This window comes from Arachis hypogaea, chromosome 2, assembly GCF_003086295.3.
Source record: "Arachis hypogaea cultivar Tifrunner chromosome 2, arahy.Tifrunner.gnm2.J5K5, whole genome shotgun sequence".
Taxonomy (NCBI): Eukaryota; Viridiplantae; Streptophyta; class Magnoliopsida; order Fabales; family Fabaceae; genus Arachis; species Arachis hypogaea.
This window is the reverse complement of record NC_092037.1, coordinates 18,503,889-18,520,038: the sequence shown is the minus strand read 5'-3', so window position 1 is coordinate 18,520,038 and position 16,150 is coordinate 18,503,889. Positions and strand designations below refer to the sequence as shown.

General features: G+C 34.1%; 2 protein-coding genes across 2 annotated transcripts; one reads left to right on the top strand and one right to left on the bottom strand.

Annotated features, from left to right (window-relative positions):
- Window positions 1–421: 421 nt before the first annotated feature.
- Window positions 422–7,116, bottom strand: LOC112718601 (uncharacterized). Its single transcript, XM_029289935.2, has 10 exons — window positions 6,991–7,116; window positions 6,345–6,884; window positions 4,779–5,807; window positions 4,107–4,434; window positions 3,656–3,911; window positions 3,342–3,558; window positions 2,831–3,183; window positions 2,241–2,747; window positions 851–1,967; window positions 422–724 (listed from the first exon to the last, which is right to left on the bottom strand). The coding sequence occupies exons 1-10, from the start codon at window positions 7,114–7,116 to the stop codon at window positions 422–424; spliced, it is 4,776 nt and encodes a 1,591-aa protein (XP_029145768.2).
- A 366-nt stretch (window positions 7,117–7,482) lies between these two features.
- On the top strand, window positions 7,483–11,965 carry LOC140176703 (uncharacterized). Its single transcript, XM_072208248.1, has 12 exons — window positions 7,483–7,509; window positions 8,417–8,786; window positions 8,863–8,895; window positions 9,732–9,802; window positions 9,967–10,041; window positions 10,301–10,481; window positions 10,672–10,774; window positions 10,864–10,936; window positions 11,024–11,125; window positions 11,205–11,242; window positions 11,338–11,490; window positions 11,597–11,965. Exons 1-9 carry the CDS (start codon window positions 7,483–7,485, stop codon window positions 11,096–11,098), a joined length of 1,008 nt encoding a protein of 335 aa, XP_072064349.1. The 3' UTR covers window positions 11,099–11,125; window positions 11,205–11,242; window positions 11,338–11,490; window positions 11,597–11,965.
- Window positions 11,966–16,150: the final 4,185 nt, after the last annotated feature.

The window sequence follows — 16,150 nt, the reverse complement described above, 5'->3', positions numbered from 1 at the left end:
CAAAAGTCTACTCTTCATTAATAATCTCTTGTTGCAAATTAAACAATATTTACATTGTATACCTATACTTTTCCAAAAGTATATTGATTTACATTGCATTCAGAGCAGCATTTTTACACTTTTTCAACCAATAATCGTCCCCGGCTCTTTCAAAACACATGGTAGCCATGCTATAATTATTTTGATTATATAGCTGCAAAGTAGCAATCACAAATGCATCATATATTGTTTCAAAAATCAATGCATAAAACAATACGTTAATTTGCTGTTGTTTATTAGGCTAACGAAATAAATCACAAAATAGAATGAAGGCATGGCCATAGTGTAATATAATTAACCATAAATAAGTACCTTCATTCCACGCTCCATCCATTCGTGTGAATTAGTTGAGTAATGCTTCATTGCCTCCAAAAAATATACCTTAATTCCACGCTCCATTTGAGTAATAAGCCTCATTAGGTTGGTTCATGAATTGGACAAGACTTTTCTTTTTCCAGTAATCAATCATCGGTCTTGAAAATTCTTCTTTATCTTCACATATCCACAATCTATTCTTACTCCTCGTTACAGCAACATATAACTGCTTAAGTTCAGAGCACAAAACACTGTGCTTGGTTTCATCAAAACTTGCACAAAATACATGCTTTTCCTTCATGAATTGGTATATGACACCCCATTGCCTCTTCAAGGGTGAAGTTGATAAAAAGTTGTATAGTAATACATCCTAAAAAGAAATGCCAAAAAGGGATCAAATGAAAAAACTTAAGAGAAAATATTCTGGGAGAATAATAAACAGAACAATAATCAAAGAAATATAAAGCAAAGCAAATCAAGTTCTTCTAATGGCTACCTCGAATTCAAGCCCTTTGCACTCCAAAATTGTTAAAACAAGAGCTTTTTTCCCCACAAGAGGTAAGATTTCCTCTCGAGTTTCATTATCGCGCACCACGATGGCTTGATTCGCTCCAAACTCAACATTCTTATATCCATTTTCACCAAAAACTGTTTCAATACAATTTCCTAAAAGTATATAGCGGGCTTCCCCAGTTATCAAACTGGTCTCCACCTTCAAAATGTCCACCGAATAGGGGAAGAAATGGAAGAGAAGTTCAACGATACTTTGTGCCAACTTAAGAACCTCGGCTTTACTGCGAAAGTTCTCACTTAACATGAACATATCTGAAATATGACCCTTCTCTTTATTTGATTCAAGCATAAACTTGTTGTAAAAGAGGGCCCTTACATCCTGGAACCTGAAATCGATCCCTCGTCCGATTGTCTGAGCTGTATCCCCACAGAAAATGAATCCTTCCTCTACATTCGGGCAGATATGCTTGAACAAAGCAATCTGAGACATGGTAAGATCCTGCACCTCATCAATATATACAAAGTGCATTAGATCACCTTGGTATCTTGAAGATCTTAACCTTCTATGTAGGTCGCTTACAAAATCAGCCATATCAAACTCTCCCTTGTTCATCTTCATGTTCTCATAGTTTTCGAAGATATCATAGATCAAGTCCCTTTTCGGCACGCTCAAACTTGATCTTCTGCTTTCAGAAAGAGTGAGATAGTCCTTACGGCTCATCTTACCCGTGTTTGTGGCTTCAATACCGCCTTTGATATGCGTCATTATTTCAGTGAACACTTGATAAGAACCAAGGTTCTTGATCTTTTGTGCATTGAAGTGCGGCCAATAGGAGGAATCAAACTTTTCGTAAGTCACTTCCTTGGTTGCTAAGAAAGCCTCCCATGGAAATAAACCTTGGACAAGAGAAGAATTCTTAGCGATCTTGAACCTCTCTACATAAGATCTACCCAAACTCAGATCCATCATCATCAAGAATTTGCGAAATGTAACCACTAGTGGATATGAACTAAATTGAACATTCAGGAATGAATCTGGCAAATGAATATCTTTTACCGACGAACTACTTGCTTCTGATGTTCCCTCTTCAAAAAGCAACCTGTACCATTTGGCATAAAATATGAGTGATGCTAGTACTCTTTCCTTTTTCTTTCCTTTTTTTTTTTCAAAATTTTATTCTATTAAAAAATAGATTTAGCTAAAATATTTTCTAAAAACATTGGTTCTTCCTATGTGTTGGATGCATAAAGGAACAATTAAGTTACATTTTAGATTTAAACTTTTCATTTGTAATTATTTTTAAAGAGAAAGATATCTACTCCGAGCTGCAAGTAATTACAGGCTTCAATTTGTAGAAAGAAAAACCACAAACCTTTCAAACCGAGAGACATGGCATTTCACCTCCTGACATAGTTCAGGACTTAGTGTCACAAATAACTGCCTCAAAACTGGCCTCTCTGTCTCAGCACAAATCTCTTGAGACTTGTCGCAATTCTCAAGTGCACTCGCGCTTCTTTCATATACAAGTTCAACTACCGAATGGTGCAGTTTTTGATTCCGAATCATCTTAGTTGTTAACACAGTTGTTTTCCCCGTTCCGAAACGTCCAAGTAGAAATGTACTCCGGGGATAGAAGATCACTCTGCGCTGTTCTTCTGTTAATGAAATTGGAAGAAGATCCAAATCTATGGCTTCATGGTCACTGTTGGAACAGTATTTCATTAACAGAAGCCACTCCTTATACTTTGACATTTCAGCTTCATTTCTATCTTCACATACAGATACTAATTTCTCTCCTTCGTTTCCTTTATTGTTATCGGCATTCTTTAATTTTTGAATGTTCGTTGAAAGCGGCCAGGTTAGAGGAATCTCAGTGTGCCTGTTGAGAGAGAGAGAGAGGAAGCCTTCTTATCATTTATTCTCATTGCAAAAACTTAACCGCCTAAGACAATTGAAATTTACCTGTAAAAACCTTTCTCTTTGCACCGACTGATATAATCATCAGTGTATGTTGCAAATACATTTCGAAGTCGCTTTGCCAATTTATGAAGATCGTTGGGAGGCAATATGTCCCATATCTTCAAAACCTGCATATAACTCGAATACTTGACTATTTCGATTGAGAAGATCAGATATCTGCTTTCAATTTTGAAACTTTTCAGAATCTCATATGAATCATTGTTCAATAGTTGAACTCGAGTCTTGTTCGGCCTCAATCCATTAGAAAGCCTCTCAAGAAGGTTGATAACTAACTTCTTAGAGTGCTCTGACGGCAGCCTCTTAAACGATCTGAGAAACTTGTCACTGAAGTTAACCTGCAAATCCACACATTATATTATGGAGATAGGGACTGATATGAAGTTTTTTTTTTCTTTTTGAAGGAAGAAAGAGCTAAACACAATAAACATGGAGTTTATTCAACGTATAACAAGTGAAGAAAAACAGAAAGTAATTAAGTCCAGGACTCACATACCTTCCATCTTGAATTTCTGAATAAGATGCTATTTGTCATAAGCAAATCATCAAATTGATCCATATCTTTTCTTGCATCCAAAATGGCTTTAGAGAATTCTTCATCCTCTTCAGCATTGAAGAAACAGTTACGCTTCTTTACATCAGAGATAATATCCTTCCACACATTTTTATTGTGTGACAAGGCCCTCTCGTTCCCCAAAATCCATAAACAATGCCTAGTAAATATAAAAAATAAAGAAGCTTTTCACAAAGCATAATAACAAAACTGAAACAATATAAAATTCCATAATAACAGAGACAAGATTTAACTACCTCGCCCTTGTGAGAGCAACATTTGTCCTCTGCCGAGACGAAACAAAATCGAGAGACGTCCTGTTATTTGTTCTAACAGTGGACAGAATAATCACATCCTGTTCGCCACCCTGAAATCCATCAATTGATTTAACATTCACAGTAAACTCAACATCGCTGTCATAGATTTTTCCAATTTTTTCCTGGATCGCTGCGACTTGAGCTACATAAGGAGAAACAATACCAATGCATAGTTTCTCCCTCTTGGCAAGCCATGCTGCAGTTCATACCAGCATTGTTGTTAGAACTCAGGAAACTTGTATTTTTTTTTTTTTTTTACAAAAATATACAATTGATATAATCTTTTAGACATTTCATAGTAATGTTAGTGAAACTGTGAAAGTATATAAGCAAAATTGCAACAATTTAGTATAACATGAAAATTTCTTCAGGTTGAGAATAGTGAACTAACATTTATGCAGATTCTTCACTATTGTCGTTACAATAGCAACCTCGGCAACATTTTTTCGGCTCCGACCAGCCGCAACATACTCTTCTCTTCCCCCAGCCACATTTATAAAAGAATAGGGACCAAAGATTTTCCCAGGGAGATATTTCTTGTTGTATTCAATTCTTTGGACATTTGGAGCGTCAAGAATTTCGTTAGAATAGAAATATGAATTCGGAAATGAACTAATTTCTGGGTGCATCCTGTGCTGCATTCTGAGAAGCTGTTTAGGATGACGAGATATGCTAAGTCTCTCAAATAAGCTTCGTCCAAAACCAACTTCACTTGAGACCTTTTACACAAAAAACAACAGAAAGAAATGTAAATTCGAAATTATCATAGGATGGAAGCATAAATTTACTAAAAGAAATATATAAATTTGGTGAATTATATGTTTGCTATGGTTACATAGTTACAAAACTTGGATAATAATAATATGGAAAAGTATATTGATTGATTTTTAGTGTATAAATAATATTTTTGTCTTTTTAAATTAAAACGTTATCAAATAATAAAAAAAAACTTCAATTATAATTACAATTCTACAAAGTGTTACAAAAATTTTATAGCAACGACAACATTTTGCAACTATAAATTTTGGTATTAGCATATATAAACTTTATTGCAGCTACTTACACTACTTTCTACCATCGAAGGTAGTTGACATTCATCACCAAGAAGGATAGCATGTCTTATTCCTTCAATTTTCATGGCTATGAGCGATTCGCATTCTTTTAACTGTGCCGCTTCATCTATTACCAAAATGTCGAGTGGCTTCATCGCAACAGAATGTAGATTGTAGGAGCCAGAAACAGTGCAAAATAATAATGATGCATTTTGCAAACATGACTCCCGGATCGCCTTAGCTTCAAAAGATTTTGTAAACGGAAATCTGACAAGTGAATCTCTCGCGGCTTTTAAAGCCTCTAGGCATTCATTTCTCTCTTTGCACAATGATTGGTATTCGCCATTTCGAAACAGCAAATCTTCAAAGGAATCAAGTGCCTTCTTCAACAAGACCAAGTTTTGATAGATTTTTTCATACACAATGTCCATGTTTACGTGTGTAAATAAGATAGAAATGCAGCGCCTCAGCCGCAATGCTGTGGACAGAAACTCTTCTCTAAACTTTCCAGTATCATTCCTTTTCAATTCGTAACCATCAAGAAAATAAAACATTTCTCGTAAGCAGGAACTCAGACCTTTATAAGATCCAAAGCATTCTGTGAGCTCCTGCACACGATAATCCAAATATATTTCCTCAACCAATTCCCCATCAACTTTGAGCCTCTCATTATTCCCAAACAAGAGAAAGCTCCCTAAAGAACAGAACGTTTCACGAGATTCCGAATCCTTCACAATACTCACAACGCGTGAAGCGATTTCTTTTATGGCAACATTGGTAGGTGCACATACAAGGACTCTGTATTCCATTTTCATCAGAGCAAAGAGGAGTGTGGCCAAAGTTTTAGTCTTCCCCGTCCCCGGGGGACCCCATATCAGCTTGATCTTTGAGTTGTTATTAGTACAGCTGCACCGAATTCCCGAAAGACATGTATGAATCGCTTTCTTTTGGTAATCATTCAGATTCGATAATAACCTTTCTAAAGAACTGTCATCCCTTAACATTTCACTCACAGAGCAGCAGTTACAACTCTCCGCAACCTGTTTCACATCATTCAATCAATTTAGTTTTGGCACTAATCTCTTAAGTCAAATTTTCTAACACAATCCGCAAGCAATCTTTTTTTTTTTTTTTTTCAAAAGAAAAAACACAACACATTAAGGTAGAACTTATTACAAGATAAATAATAACACAATAAATTTTTTTATTATATTTGTAGAGAATATTAACATTGTTCATAATAATTTTAATGCGGAGTAATATATATATTCCACAAATCATCAATATAAAATATATGTTAAAACATAAAATTTATATTAAAAACATTAATTATGTGTACATCAAAATCACTCTTATACTAGTATAAAATACATGTTAGAATATAAAATACATATTAAAAATGAGTTAAACAGTAGTTGAGCTAATTTTAGTAAATAATTTTAGTATAAAAATACCAATTTTGTAAAAAGATATATAAAAAGTTAAAAACAATAGATATAAATAGTAGCTAATTTAGTAATTTTGTTAAAGATAATCTGATAATGCATCAAAACATAAAATTAAGCTTTATTTCTCACCGCCGTTTCGCTTGTTGTTAAAACTTGCTTCACTATATTCAAATTCCCATCCATGTGAAGTGCATTCCAAATTCTTCTATTCGAGCTTATATTTGTCAAGAAGACAAGAAAAAGAGACTTATTATACTTGAATTCATTGGGATCAATATCACTTGATGCCTTCACCTTAACCTTAAGATTTAAATCTTCATCTTCACTTGTTTTGACTACTGAAACAAAAGTCCACATCCTTGCGAACCTCTGCAAACCATTGACGGTTTCCGGTTTATAATCTGTCAAAATTAGAACATCTCCCGGCAGCATTCTGTACGGCTCGTTAGTACGAAGAGTGAATCTGTTTTTCCATTCGCCAATATTCAAATTGTAGAATTTCCTTCCAAATTTCTTATCATTGTCAATGCTGTTCACTTTTGCGAATGGAGCGTTCTGCAAAACCTCCATACTCGAGCATAGCTGCGCTCGAGTTTCTTCCAATAACGGATATACGAAAGATCCAATGTAATTATTTACCGACTTAAACGACAGCTCAATCCTCTCGACCTGGATTACACACACATCAAAATCAAGGTATAAGATAAAGCAGCATTTAACATTCTTAAGTTAAATATGGAGGGATAGTAATTGTATAGTACGAAAGAACACAAACCTGAGTTTTGTAGAGTTCTTCATTGAGAATATCATCAATGGACCACGAAAGAATCGTATCCATGAAGCCGTAGTCATTGTTTCTTACTCTGTTCTTGCTGCTGCTAGAACTAGTCTCAGCTTCCATTGTAATTTGTAACCACTAGAGATCAGGTTACACCCAATGTACTGAAGTAGCAGTAGTGTAGTATTATTCTATGTGATCTTTAAATAACTTGGTAGTAAGAAATGGAAGGATTATAAGAAATAAAAAGGCTTTTTAGGTTACACTAACAAGAGAGAGAGAGAAAGCTTAAATTTGAAGAACCCAAAGAACACAGTAAGTACTTGTGGTTCTTCCAACAATATTCTAAGAATTTTGAAGGTCTAGGGAAGGTACGGTACATATTAAGTGATGTCTCTCTGTTTCTCTTCCTTCGAAGAATTTTGAAGGGAAACGCAGGGAACTGTTTAACTTCTTCTACATGTGTTAATAAATTAATTGGATTAACGGATGGCTTCCAATGTCAAAAACTACCTAGTAATAATTAATGGTGATTAATTTTTCATTTATCATTTATTACTTTATTAATTTTTTTAATAAATTTTATTTTATATTTTTATTTGAACGAACTCAACAAAGCATCACCCCTTCTACTTGGACAGGTGTATTTTTCTTTCATGAAAGAATGTTAGAGACCAAATTTTGTGATTTGTAGTTATCAATTAGTCATTATTTATATTTTTAATGGTATCAAATTTTATCTAATAATATAAAATTACTCATTTTTTTTACAAGTTAAATAATGACTAAATTTTAATAAAAGTGCTCATTCCCTAAATTTTGACATTGATTTTTACTTTAAACTTTATTTATATCACCATTTATATAATTGATATCAATATTTTATCATAATTTTTGCTAACTTATTATTTTTTTAATTTCTATTATAGTAATCTTTTACTATTGGACGTAAGTTCGGTATGAAAATTTGTTGGGACCAACAACCTTTAATATTTTTTTGTCATTATTTGGTTAATATATACAAACACTAAATTATCATTTTATTAATTTACAGACATAAATTTTGAAAAATATGAGTGCAAATTATATTAATTTATGAATATAAATTGTGTTGATTCACTACTAGAAAACTAGTTATTACAGACGGATATTTCCGACGGATTTTATCCCACGGAAATACAGACAGAATTTCAGAGGAATTTTTTGTCGGAAAATAAAAAAAATAAATTAGCATAAATTACAGACGGAAAACAGAATCCGTCGATAATTCTGTCGATAAAATTATTTTTTTTTTGTGAAAAATAGTTACAGACGAATTTTCCGTCTGTAATTAAATAGACAAAACACTGCATTTTATTAAATAATTACAGACGGAAAAATCCGTATGTAATTTAAAATTTCCGTCGAAAAATATTAAAATAAGGTTGTGACAAAAAGGCTCGGCGTTTCAATCGCGATACTTCAACAAATCTCCACGCTGATCCCTTCCAAATCCTCCATCAGTGGCGCATCTCAGCTTTGGTTCAGTCGCACCGAACCTCCGTTGCACCCCTTCCCGGATCTTCTCCGTCACACCCCTTCCAATGGATCTTCTCCGTCACGCTCTCTTCCGTCCCTCCTCCTCCTCCGCCGCCGCCTCTACTGCCATTGTTCGATTGTTCCTCTGAGTTTTCATCTTCTTCCGCCGCTGCCGCCACCGCTTGCGTCGCACGATCTCTCTCTATCATCCCTTGCATCGCACGAGCCCCCTCCTTGCTGTTGCTTAGGGTTCAATTTTTCTGTGCCAATTTTAGGTTTATCAATTTTTCCTCGCAGTTTCTATCTTCTTGTTGTTGTTGATGCTGATTGAACTTCTTGTTCCTGTTGCAGTTTCTATCACATGCTGGTATCTCGAAACAGATGGTAATTTTGCCCTTTCCATTCTCTTTCTTCTGTTTAAATTTTTTTAATTTCCAGCTTAGGGATTCCATCACCTGTTCTGAGCTTGTTCCACGATTCTACTCTATTTGTGATTTTTTTTTGTGTAGATAAATGCATTGCTTTCAATCATTCATCTTAGTATTTTTCGTTCTTATACAATGTGCGAAACACTTGGATTTCAATTTTATATATATAGCTTGAAGAGGCTTTCTGAAACTTTTTCAGTTTCACCATTGTAACACTGGTTTAATCTATTTCCTCTCATATTGTATGCATGTTTGTTTATTCTGTTTGGTGAATTGTTTTTGGAACCCTAGAATTGCACATTCTTAAGTAATCAGTGTTCTATCAATACAGTGAAATTCGTTGAACTCTTATAGATATAGAATGGAATTGAACTTCTAGATTATGGCTTCTCTTAATCACTTATTGCAGCAGGTAGATTTATCTATGCAGAAATTGTAGTATTAGGATTTTTTATTGCAGTATTATTCTCCTTCTGTGATTTGGAAGTTGTAGAAGTAGTTAGGTGATATGTTAAGATAGAATATTGAAAGGTTCCATTTTTTTTCTCCTTCTGTTTTATGACCTTCTTTTCAGCTTAAATATTAATGGAAAATAAAATTAACTTTGTCTATGACCTACTTGGCTGAGGAGTGAGGAGCAGATACTCCGGGATGATATTGTGTTGTGGGACTGTATAATGTATGTTAATATTTCCCAAAATGTCAATCAATCTGTTTTGCTTTTAAGAGTTCTGCAAACTTCTTTTGTATACTGGTGCAAGTTACGAAAAAAGTAGCTATTGAAATTTGCAGGTTCAGCTGATAGAACAGTGAAATTCTGGGATTTAGAAACCTTTGAATTGATTGGTTCTGCCAGGCGCGAGGTACTTAAATGTACTTAATCTTTAGTTTCTATTCAAAAGAAAACAATTATGTCCATTTATGTCTTAATTTGTGCCTCTCTCTGTCCCTCTCTGTCATAAATATAAATGTCATTGCTTTAAAGTTATGTTGCTTCTCTGAAACATATTATATTACTTTAAATTAGGCTACAGGGGTGCACTCAATAGCAATTCATCCTGATGGAAGAACCCTATTTACTGGACATGAGGATGGTTTGAAGGTAAGAGATTGAAAGAGATAATATAATGAAGAACTTGGACAAGGATAAAAGAGTCATGTATAATGCCGATATGATATGTTGCAGGTGTGTTCATGATATGTTGCAGGTGTATTCATGGGAGCCTGATATGATATAAAGAACTTGGACAAGGATAAAAGATTTTTTATTTTTTATTTTATTTTCTCCCTACATTGCATTGCATGCACTATGCTTTATCTCTCTTTAACTATATTATTATGTGTTAATTTCAACGTGTCAGCTTATTAAACCATACGGTGATGGTTCCAGCTTGGCTGCCAAGACAAGTGAAGGCATGGAGCACAAACTTAATCTTAAGGAAAATAAACAAGAGCAAGTAGAGGTTGATGTGGGGCCAACTACCAGATTCCGCAGTGTGTCCCCTGATGAGTCAAAAGAGATAAAGAATATATATATTGACTGTAAGCCGCTGACCTTTGATCTTCTTTTATTTGGTCTTCGAGTACTGCAACACTGTTAATCACTAAGCCTCACAAGTTCCACTGCATTAGAGCTCAAGTTTCAGGTGATTCAGATAGAACTATTAGATATATAATATGGTTTGTGTTGATGATCACTAATATGAATGTTAATGTTTATACTCTATACAAGGTTCAACAAAAATTGAGGGGATTCCTGAGAAAACAGATTCCAAGGATGATAACTTAGTATTTGTTGCTGGTGCTACTGGTAGAGTTGGTTCAAGAACTGTTAGGTACATTTGTTAGTACTCTTCAATTCACTTGTTCTTTAAGAAGAAACTTCTTTTCTTTAAAATGCTGACTAGTGATAGTTTCATTTCAGAGAGCTTATAAAACATGGATTTAAAGTAAGAACTGGAGTGAGGAGTGCTGAGAGAGCTGGTCCACTAATCAAGGTACAGGTTCTATCTTATGAACAAGATTTGGTATCCATTAGTGCTTGATATGAAAAGGATGTGCATTAAGATATAGAACATATGCAGAGTGTTGAGCAAATGAAGCTTGATGATGGAACAAGTAGAGGGAAGAGTACTGGTTACTTCATTGGGAATAAATAAATTTGGTTTACCTGCAGCTATTCTCAAGTGAGCATTAATGAAATTCTTTCTGATATTATCATATTTTAACAAGAAGTTCAAACTCATAACCTAACACTATCAACAGAAGACACTTTATTTGGGGGTCAAGTATCAAACCTTCAGGTGCTTAACATGTAAACTTTTGTGCTGATTTCCAATTTTGTAAAACTAGTCCTATGAATGACAGAGCAAAAGTAACAAATTCTGTTTCATGGTAGGTGGCAGAACTTATGGCAGTCATGGCCAAGAACCCTGATCTTGCATATTGTAAAATAGTGGAGGTAGTAGCAGAGACAACTGCGCCGCTGACTCCCAGGGAGGAGCTTCTTGCAAAGATATCATCTCAAAGACCTTACATTTCTTCACCAAAGGTATGTCCTTTCTTACATTACAAGTTAAGACAAAGAAAAATTTACCTCACTGCTATAACTATACTAAGCTCTAATTTATGATTCATTGTTTATTGTGATTATGCAGAAACCGGATGCTACAGCCATCAGTGATCCGGCTCCCTCGGAACTTGCCATTGCCACAGCCACTGAGAAGGAAACTGCACAACCAAAACCGGTTGCGAAAGAGTCACTTTCGCCCTTTTCCAATTGCATTAAGAGATATAAAGCAACACCACATTACTCTAGTTGACTGGCTTGTAGAGATTTGCATAATGTAATTTTTCTCATATAATACAATGTTATGAATTATATAGCTGATAAATTTAGTACGGTTGGACAATACACTTAGGATTATAGTTGATGTATCAATACACTTCATTTATGTTTTGATAATACGATGAATTTATGTATTTTTTGAAGTATTATAAATATTCAAATACAAATTAGATAAAAATTTGTATTAAATTTATATTTATTTTGTATGAAAACAAGTTTATTTTGTAATTGAAAAAATAAAAAAAATTCTATTTTACCTTACCGACAGATTTACAGACGGATTTTCTGTCTGTAATCAAAGTGAGATGATTTTCTAAGATTCAAATTACAGACGGAAAATCTGTTGGAAAATTTGTCTGTAATTACAGACGGAAAATCCGTCTGTAATTACAGACGGAAAATCCGTCAAAAAATCTGTCTGAAATTACAGACGGAATATCCGTCAGAAAATCCGTCTGTAATTACCGACGGAAAATCCATCGGAAAATTCGTCGCCTCTGGGAAATGGATAGAGAATTTACAGAGGGAAAATCCGTCGGTAATTTTCCGACGGAAAAAAATCCGTCGGTAAATAATTTCCGACGAGGCTTTTACAGAGGGACAAAATCCGTCGGTAATTTCGTCGGTAACCAAAAATCCGTCTGTAATAAAGACTAAATCTATCTGTAAATCTGTCTGTATTAATCAATTTTCTAGTTGTGATTTATGTGTACAAAATTTTAATAATTATAAAAGTAAATTATATACTTTTTGTATGCAAAACGTTTATAAATATGAATATAAATTATTGCTAACCATGTAACATTGTTTATTCGGTATTTATCACTTGTTAAATATATTATTTATGGTATTTATTTCAGTACGATGATAAATTCATATGTATCAGTACGATAAAAATATAAACAAATTAAAAACACGACACATAGATTATAATTTTTATGTTAACATTTAATTTTTCTTTCTTTAAAATATATATCATAGGATTATTTTTACTAAAACATCCTTATAATTTAATAAAAATAAAAAATATTTTTTTAGATAATTGTATAAAAATACTTAAATATCCTTTTCTTTGTGCTAAACAAAAACTATCTTTAAATTAATTAAAATATAGAATTCAATTAACTTTAATTTATATTTTTAAATTTTAAATAATTTATAAAAACAAAACAAAAATACATGAAAAAAATAAAAAAATAAAAAAAATTGTTCAGATTCGTGTTCTTCATCTCCTCCCCCTCATCTTTTTTTTTTCTGCTAAAGGAGAAGAAGAAGAAGCATTTCTGTTTTCTCTCTTTTGTCAAAACTACTCATTAATTATCTCTTCTAGTTGTGTGGTTTGAATCTGTTGCAAAACGAAGTCCATATATGAGATATATTTAATTTCATTCTAAGTAAGTTTAATTATTCTTTGTGAAATGTGAGGAAGAGAAAACAAAGAAAATAATAAAGGAGTACTTAAACTCCTATTTTGAGGAAATAACAAATTTAGTAAAAATTTTGAAGAATAAACAAAAATTCTAAAACGATTTCATCTCAAATAAGATTCCTTTTATTCTTAAATAAAAGTCATGTATTTTCATGCTACAAAACCTCTTGTAGAACCAAAATTTAGAGGGTCATCGAATTTAAAATTTCATTACTAAGATTATAGAACAACTATAAAATTATTACTTGTAGTGTAACCAAATTAAAAGTTTCAAATAAAATAAAACCATAACTATCGAAATTAAAATAGGTCAAATGAAATTCACATGCAATATTTCTTCTTATCTTTGATTTTTAGTTTTCTTGAATCCAAAGGTATGGTCCCCAAGGTAACAAGTCCTTTTATCTTTAATTCTGAGTTATTTTGGCCTCAACCAAGATTAGGAAATTATTCACTTTTTCTCAACTTGTTAACATTGTTAGATTTCAAGCAAAAAATCATTATAATAAATACATACTCATCATAGCCATTGTTACTGTTTCATGATTTTATGCTAAAATCAAAGTCAAGAAAGCATTAGATGTGTGTTTGTAATAAAAACTTTTGTTTGAAGGGAGTTCTATTTAATTGTGCAGTTTAAGTGGCAATGATTCTGAAAAGTTAAGGATATCACCTCCAAGAAATTGATTCATCTGCAAGCATAAATTTAAATTACACATGATATTTTTAAATTTAATAGAATAACAAATAATTAAATACTTTTTTATCTGATAGAAAAATATCAGACTCACTTTTAAATTCTATAATACTGATTAAAAGAACCAATGCACCAACATAAAAGAAGTCAGAGAAATACTCAAGAAGTTGCTAGGTATTATAAATAAAATTCGTTACAACTGGCAGGTCATGGAGCTGCTGCTTATCAGTTTTGGCAAGAAAACTAAGTGGAACTATCTTGAATCAGAAAGATAGAAAGCAATAAGCTATAGAGAAAATTATTGATCATAAAAGAAGAAATCCGAATCATAGCTTTCTCTCTGAGTTAAACCCCATTTTGGTCCCTGAGATTCACAGTTTGCACCAATTTAGTCCCTGACTTACCAATTGCACCATTTATGTCCCTGACTTTGTGAAAATTGCACCAAGGTCGTCCCTAGCCTCATCTCCGGCCAAATTAAGTGGCTCCGGCAGTGACATGGCACTGAGAAGCCAGGCTGGGTGCCACGCTGGAGTGCAATGTTGGCGCTAAAACTCTGGATGGATGGAACGGCATCGTTTCATGTTTGTTTAGAAACAAAACCCAAATAACCCAAGTTCTATGATCACTTCATCTTCCTCTTCGTCTTCTGAAAACCGAAACAATGCACCATGAAATCCTGAGTGCTGGCCATTGTATAGGGTTTGAAGGTTGAAAACGTTTGACTCCGTGGAGTTCCTTGCCACTGTGACAGTGTTGTGCGGACGTTGTTGGTGAAGGAAGGAGAAGCAGTTCATTGCGATCACAGGAAGGTACGTTTGAATTCAAAAAAAATAATGCTTTTCAACAAAAAGAATAGCATCAATGTCTGTGTTTGTTGAAAATTTGATTTTGGTTGATGAAAGTTGAAAGTTTTTTATTATTTGTTAGGGTTTTTGTGTGTAGTGGTGAAATTTTTTCCATGCTCTGTTTTGAATGCAATCTTAGTTGGGTTGGTTGATGGGTGTTTCTGGTGTTTTATAAGTGGTTGAATGTCAATGTTTGTTTTTGCATGTGTGAATCTGATTGTTTAGTTCCTCAATTTGGTTTTTTGCATAATGCAGATGGAGACTTTGATGGATATCATGTTCCATCATGGGGGAACATTTAAAAAAAATGAAGATGAAATAGTAGTGTACTCACCAGATAACAGAACTTGCTTAGGAGATTTAGACGAGGACACGTTGGATGTGTTCTTCGTAAGGAACTATTACAAGGAGCTTGGGTATGACAACATACTTCAGTGTTGGTGGCTGCCTCCTGGGAGGAGCTTAGATGGTGGACTGAGGGCTCTTACATCTGATGGTGAATTAAGAGAGATGTGTTTTGCTGTGTGTTTTGCTGCACAGAATAATGATGTAGTTGTTGATGTGTACTTTGAGCATGGGGTGTCCACACCAGAGGTGATTGCAGGGAAGGAGGTTGTGGTATGGGTTGATGGTACTTGTGAGGGAGACTTGGTGAGCAAGAAGAACACAAGTGAGGGTCCCAAAGCTGATGGTAACACCTCGAACACAACTACAGAACCGAATCCTATCCCAAATGCAAACCCAAGCCCCATAAACAATCCTATTCCAATCCCCCCTGAAACCAACCCTGTCACTATTCCAAACCCCATTGATGATAACACAACCCCAAATCTAATGCCTGCTAAGGCTCATGAGACAGCCAATCTGAAAGCCAATTCTAATCCAAAGCCTAAGCCTAAGTCAAAGCCCAACCCAACATCCATCTTCAGGCCCAATGTGAATAAAAAGCCCAATCAGAAGCCCAATCAAAAGCCCAACCCAAGGCTGAAAACCAAGCTGAGAGAGACTACCAAGGCATGCTCCACAGCCAAAGATAAAGGCAAAGAAAAAATGAAGTCCAAACCTCAGTTTTTACCTAGGAGAATTACAAGATCTCAGGCTGTTGGAACATATAGAAGGTCTGCTAATAAAGGCAAGGGAGCTCTTCATGTTGACTTAACTATAAATGGTGATTCTAGTGATGATGATAGTTCAGAGGATAGTTCCTTTAAGCCAATACAAGAACATAGCTCTAGCAGTGAAGATAATACAAGTATGTCCAAACCAAGAAATAAGAAAGTAAAGGACATGAAGAGAGCTACATATGCTGCTGCTAAGACAAGAGAGAACATAATGCAACCAGATGATGCCTTTGTTGAAGATGTGTCAGATGGAGAGGTGGACTTAGGT

What these genes read in the sequence shown, in the direction of transcription:
- LOC112718601 (XM_029289935.2), bottom strand. Translation starts at nt 7,116, where the DNA reads ATGGAAGCTGAGACTAGTTCTAGCAGCAGCAAGAACAGAGTAAGAAAC. An exon ending in CATGTCTCTCGGTTTGAAAG is followed by an intron (nt 1,968 to 2,240) that starts GTTTGTGGTTTT and finishes CAAATGGTACAG; the next exon opens with GTTGCTTTTTGAAGAGGGAA. An exon ending in GCAAAGGGCTTGAATTCGAG is followed by an intron (nt 725 to 850) that starts GTAGCCATTAGA and finishes ATTTCTTTTTAG; the next exon opens with GATGTATTACTATACAACTT.
- LOC140176703 (XM_072208248.1), top strand. Translation starts at nt 7,483, where the DNA reads ATGGCTTCCAATGTCAAAAACTACCTA. An exon ending in CCAATGTCAAAAACTACCTA is followed by an intron (nt 7,510 to 8,416) that starts GTAATAATTAAT and finishes TATTAAAATAAG; the next exon opens with GTTGTGACAAAAAGGCTCGG. An exon ending in AAAGAATATATATATTGACT is followed by an intron (nt 10,482 to 10,671) that starts GTAAGCCGCTGA and finishes ACTCTATACAAG; the next exon opens with GTTCAACAAAAATTGAGGGG.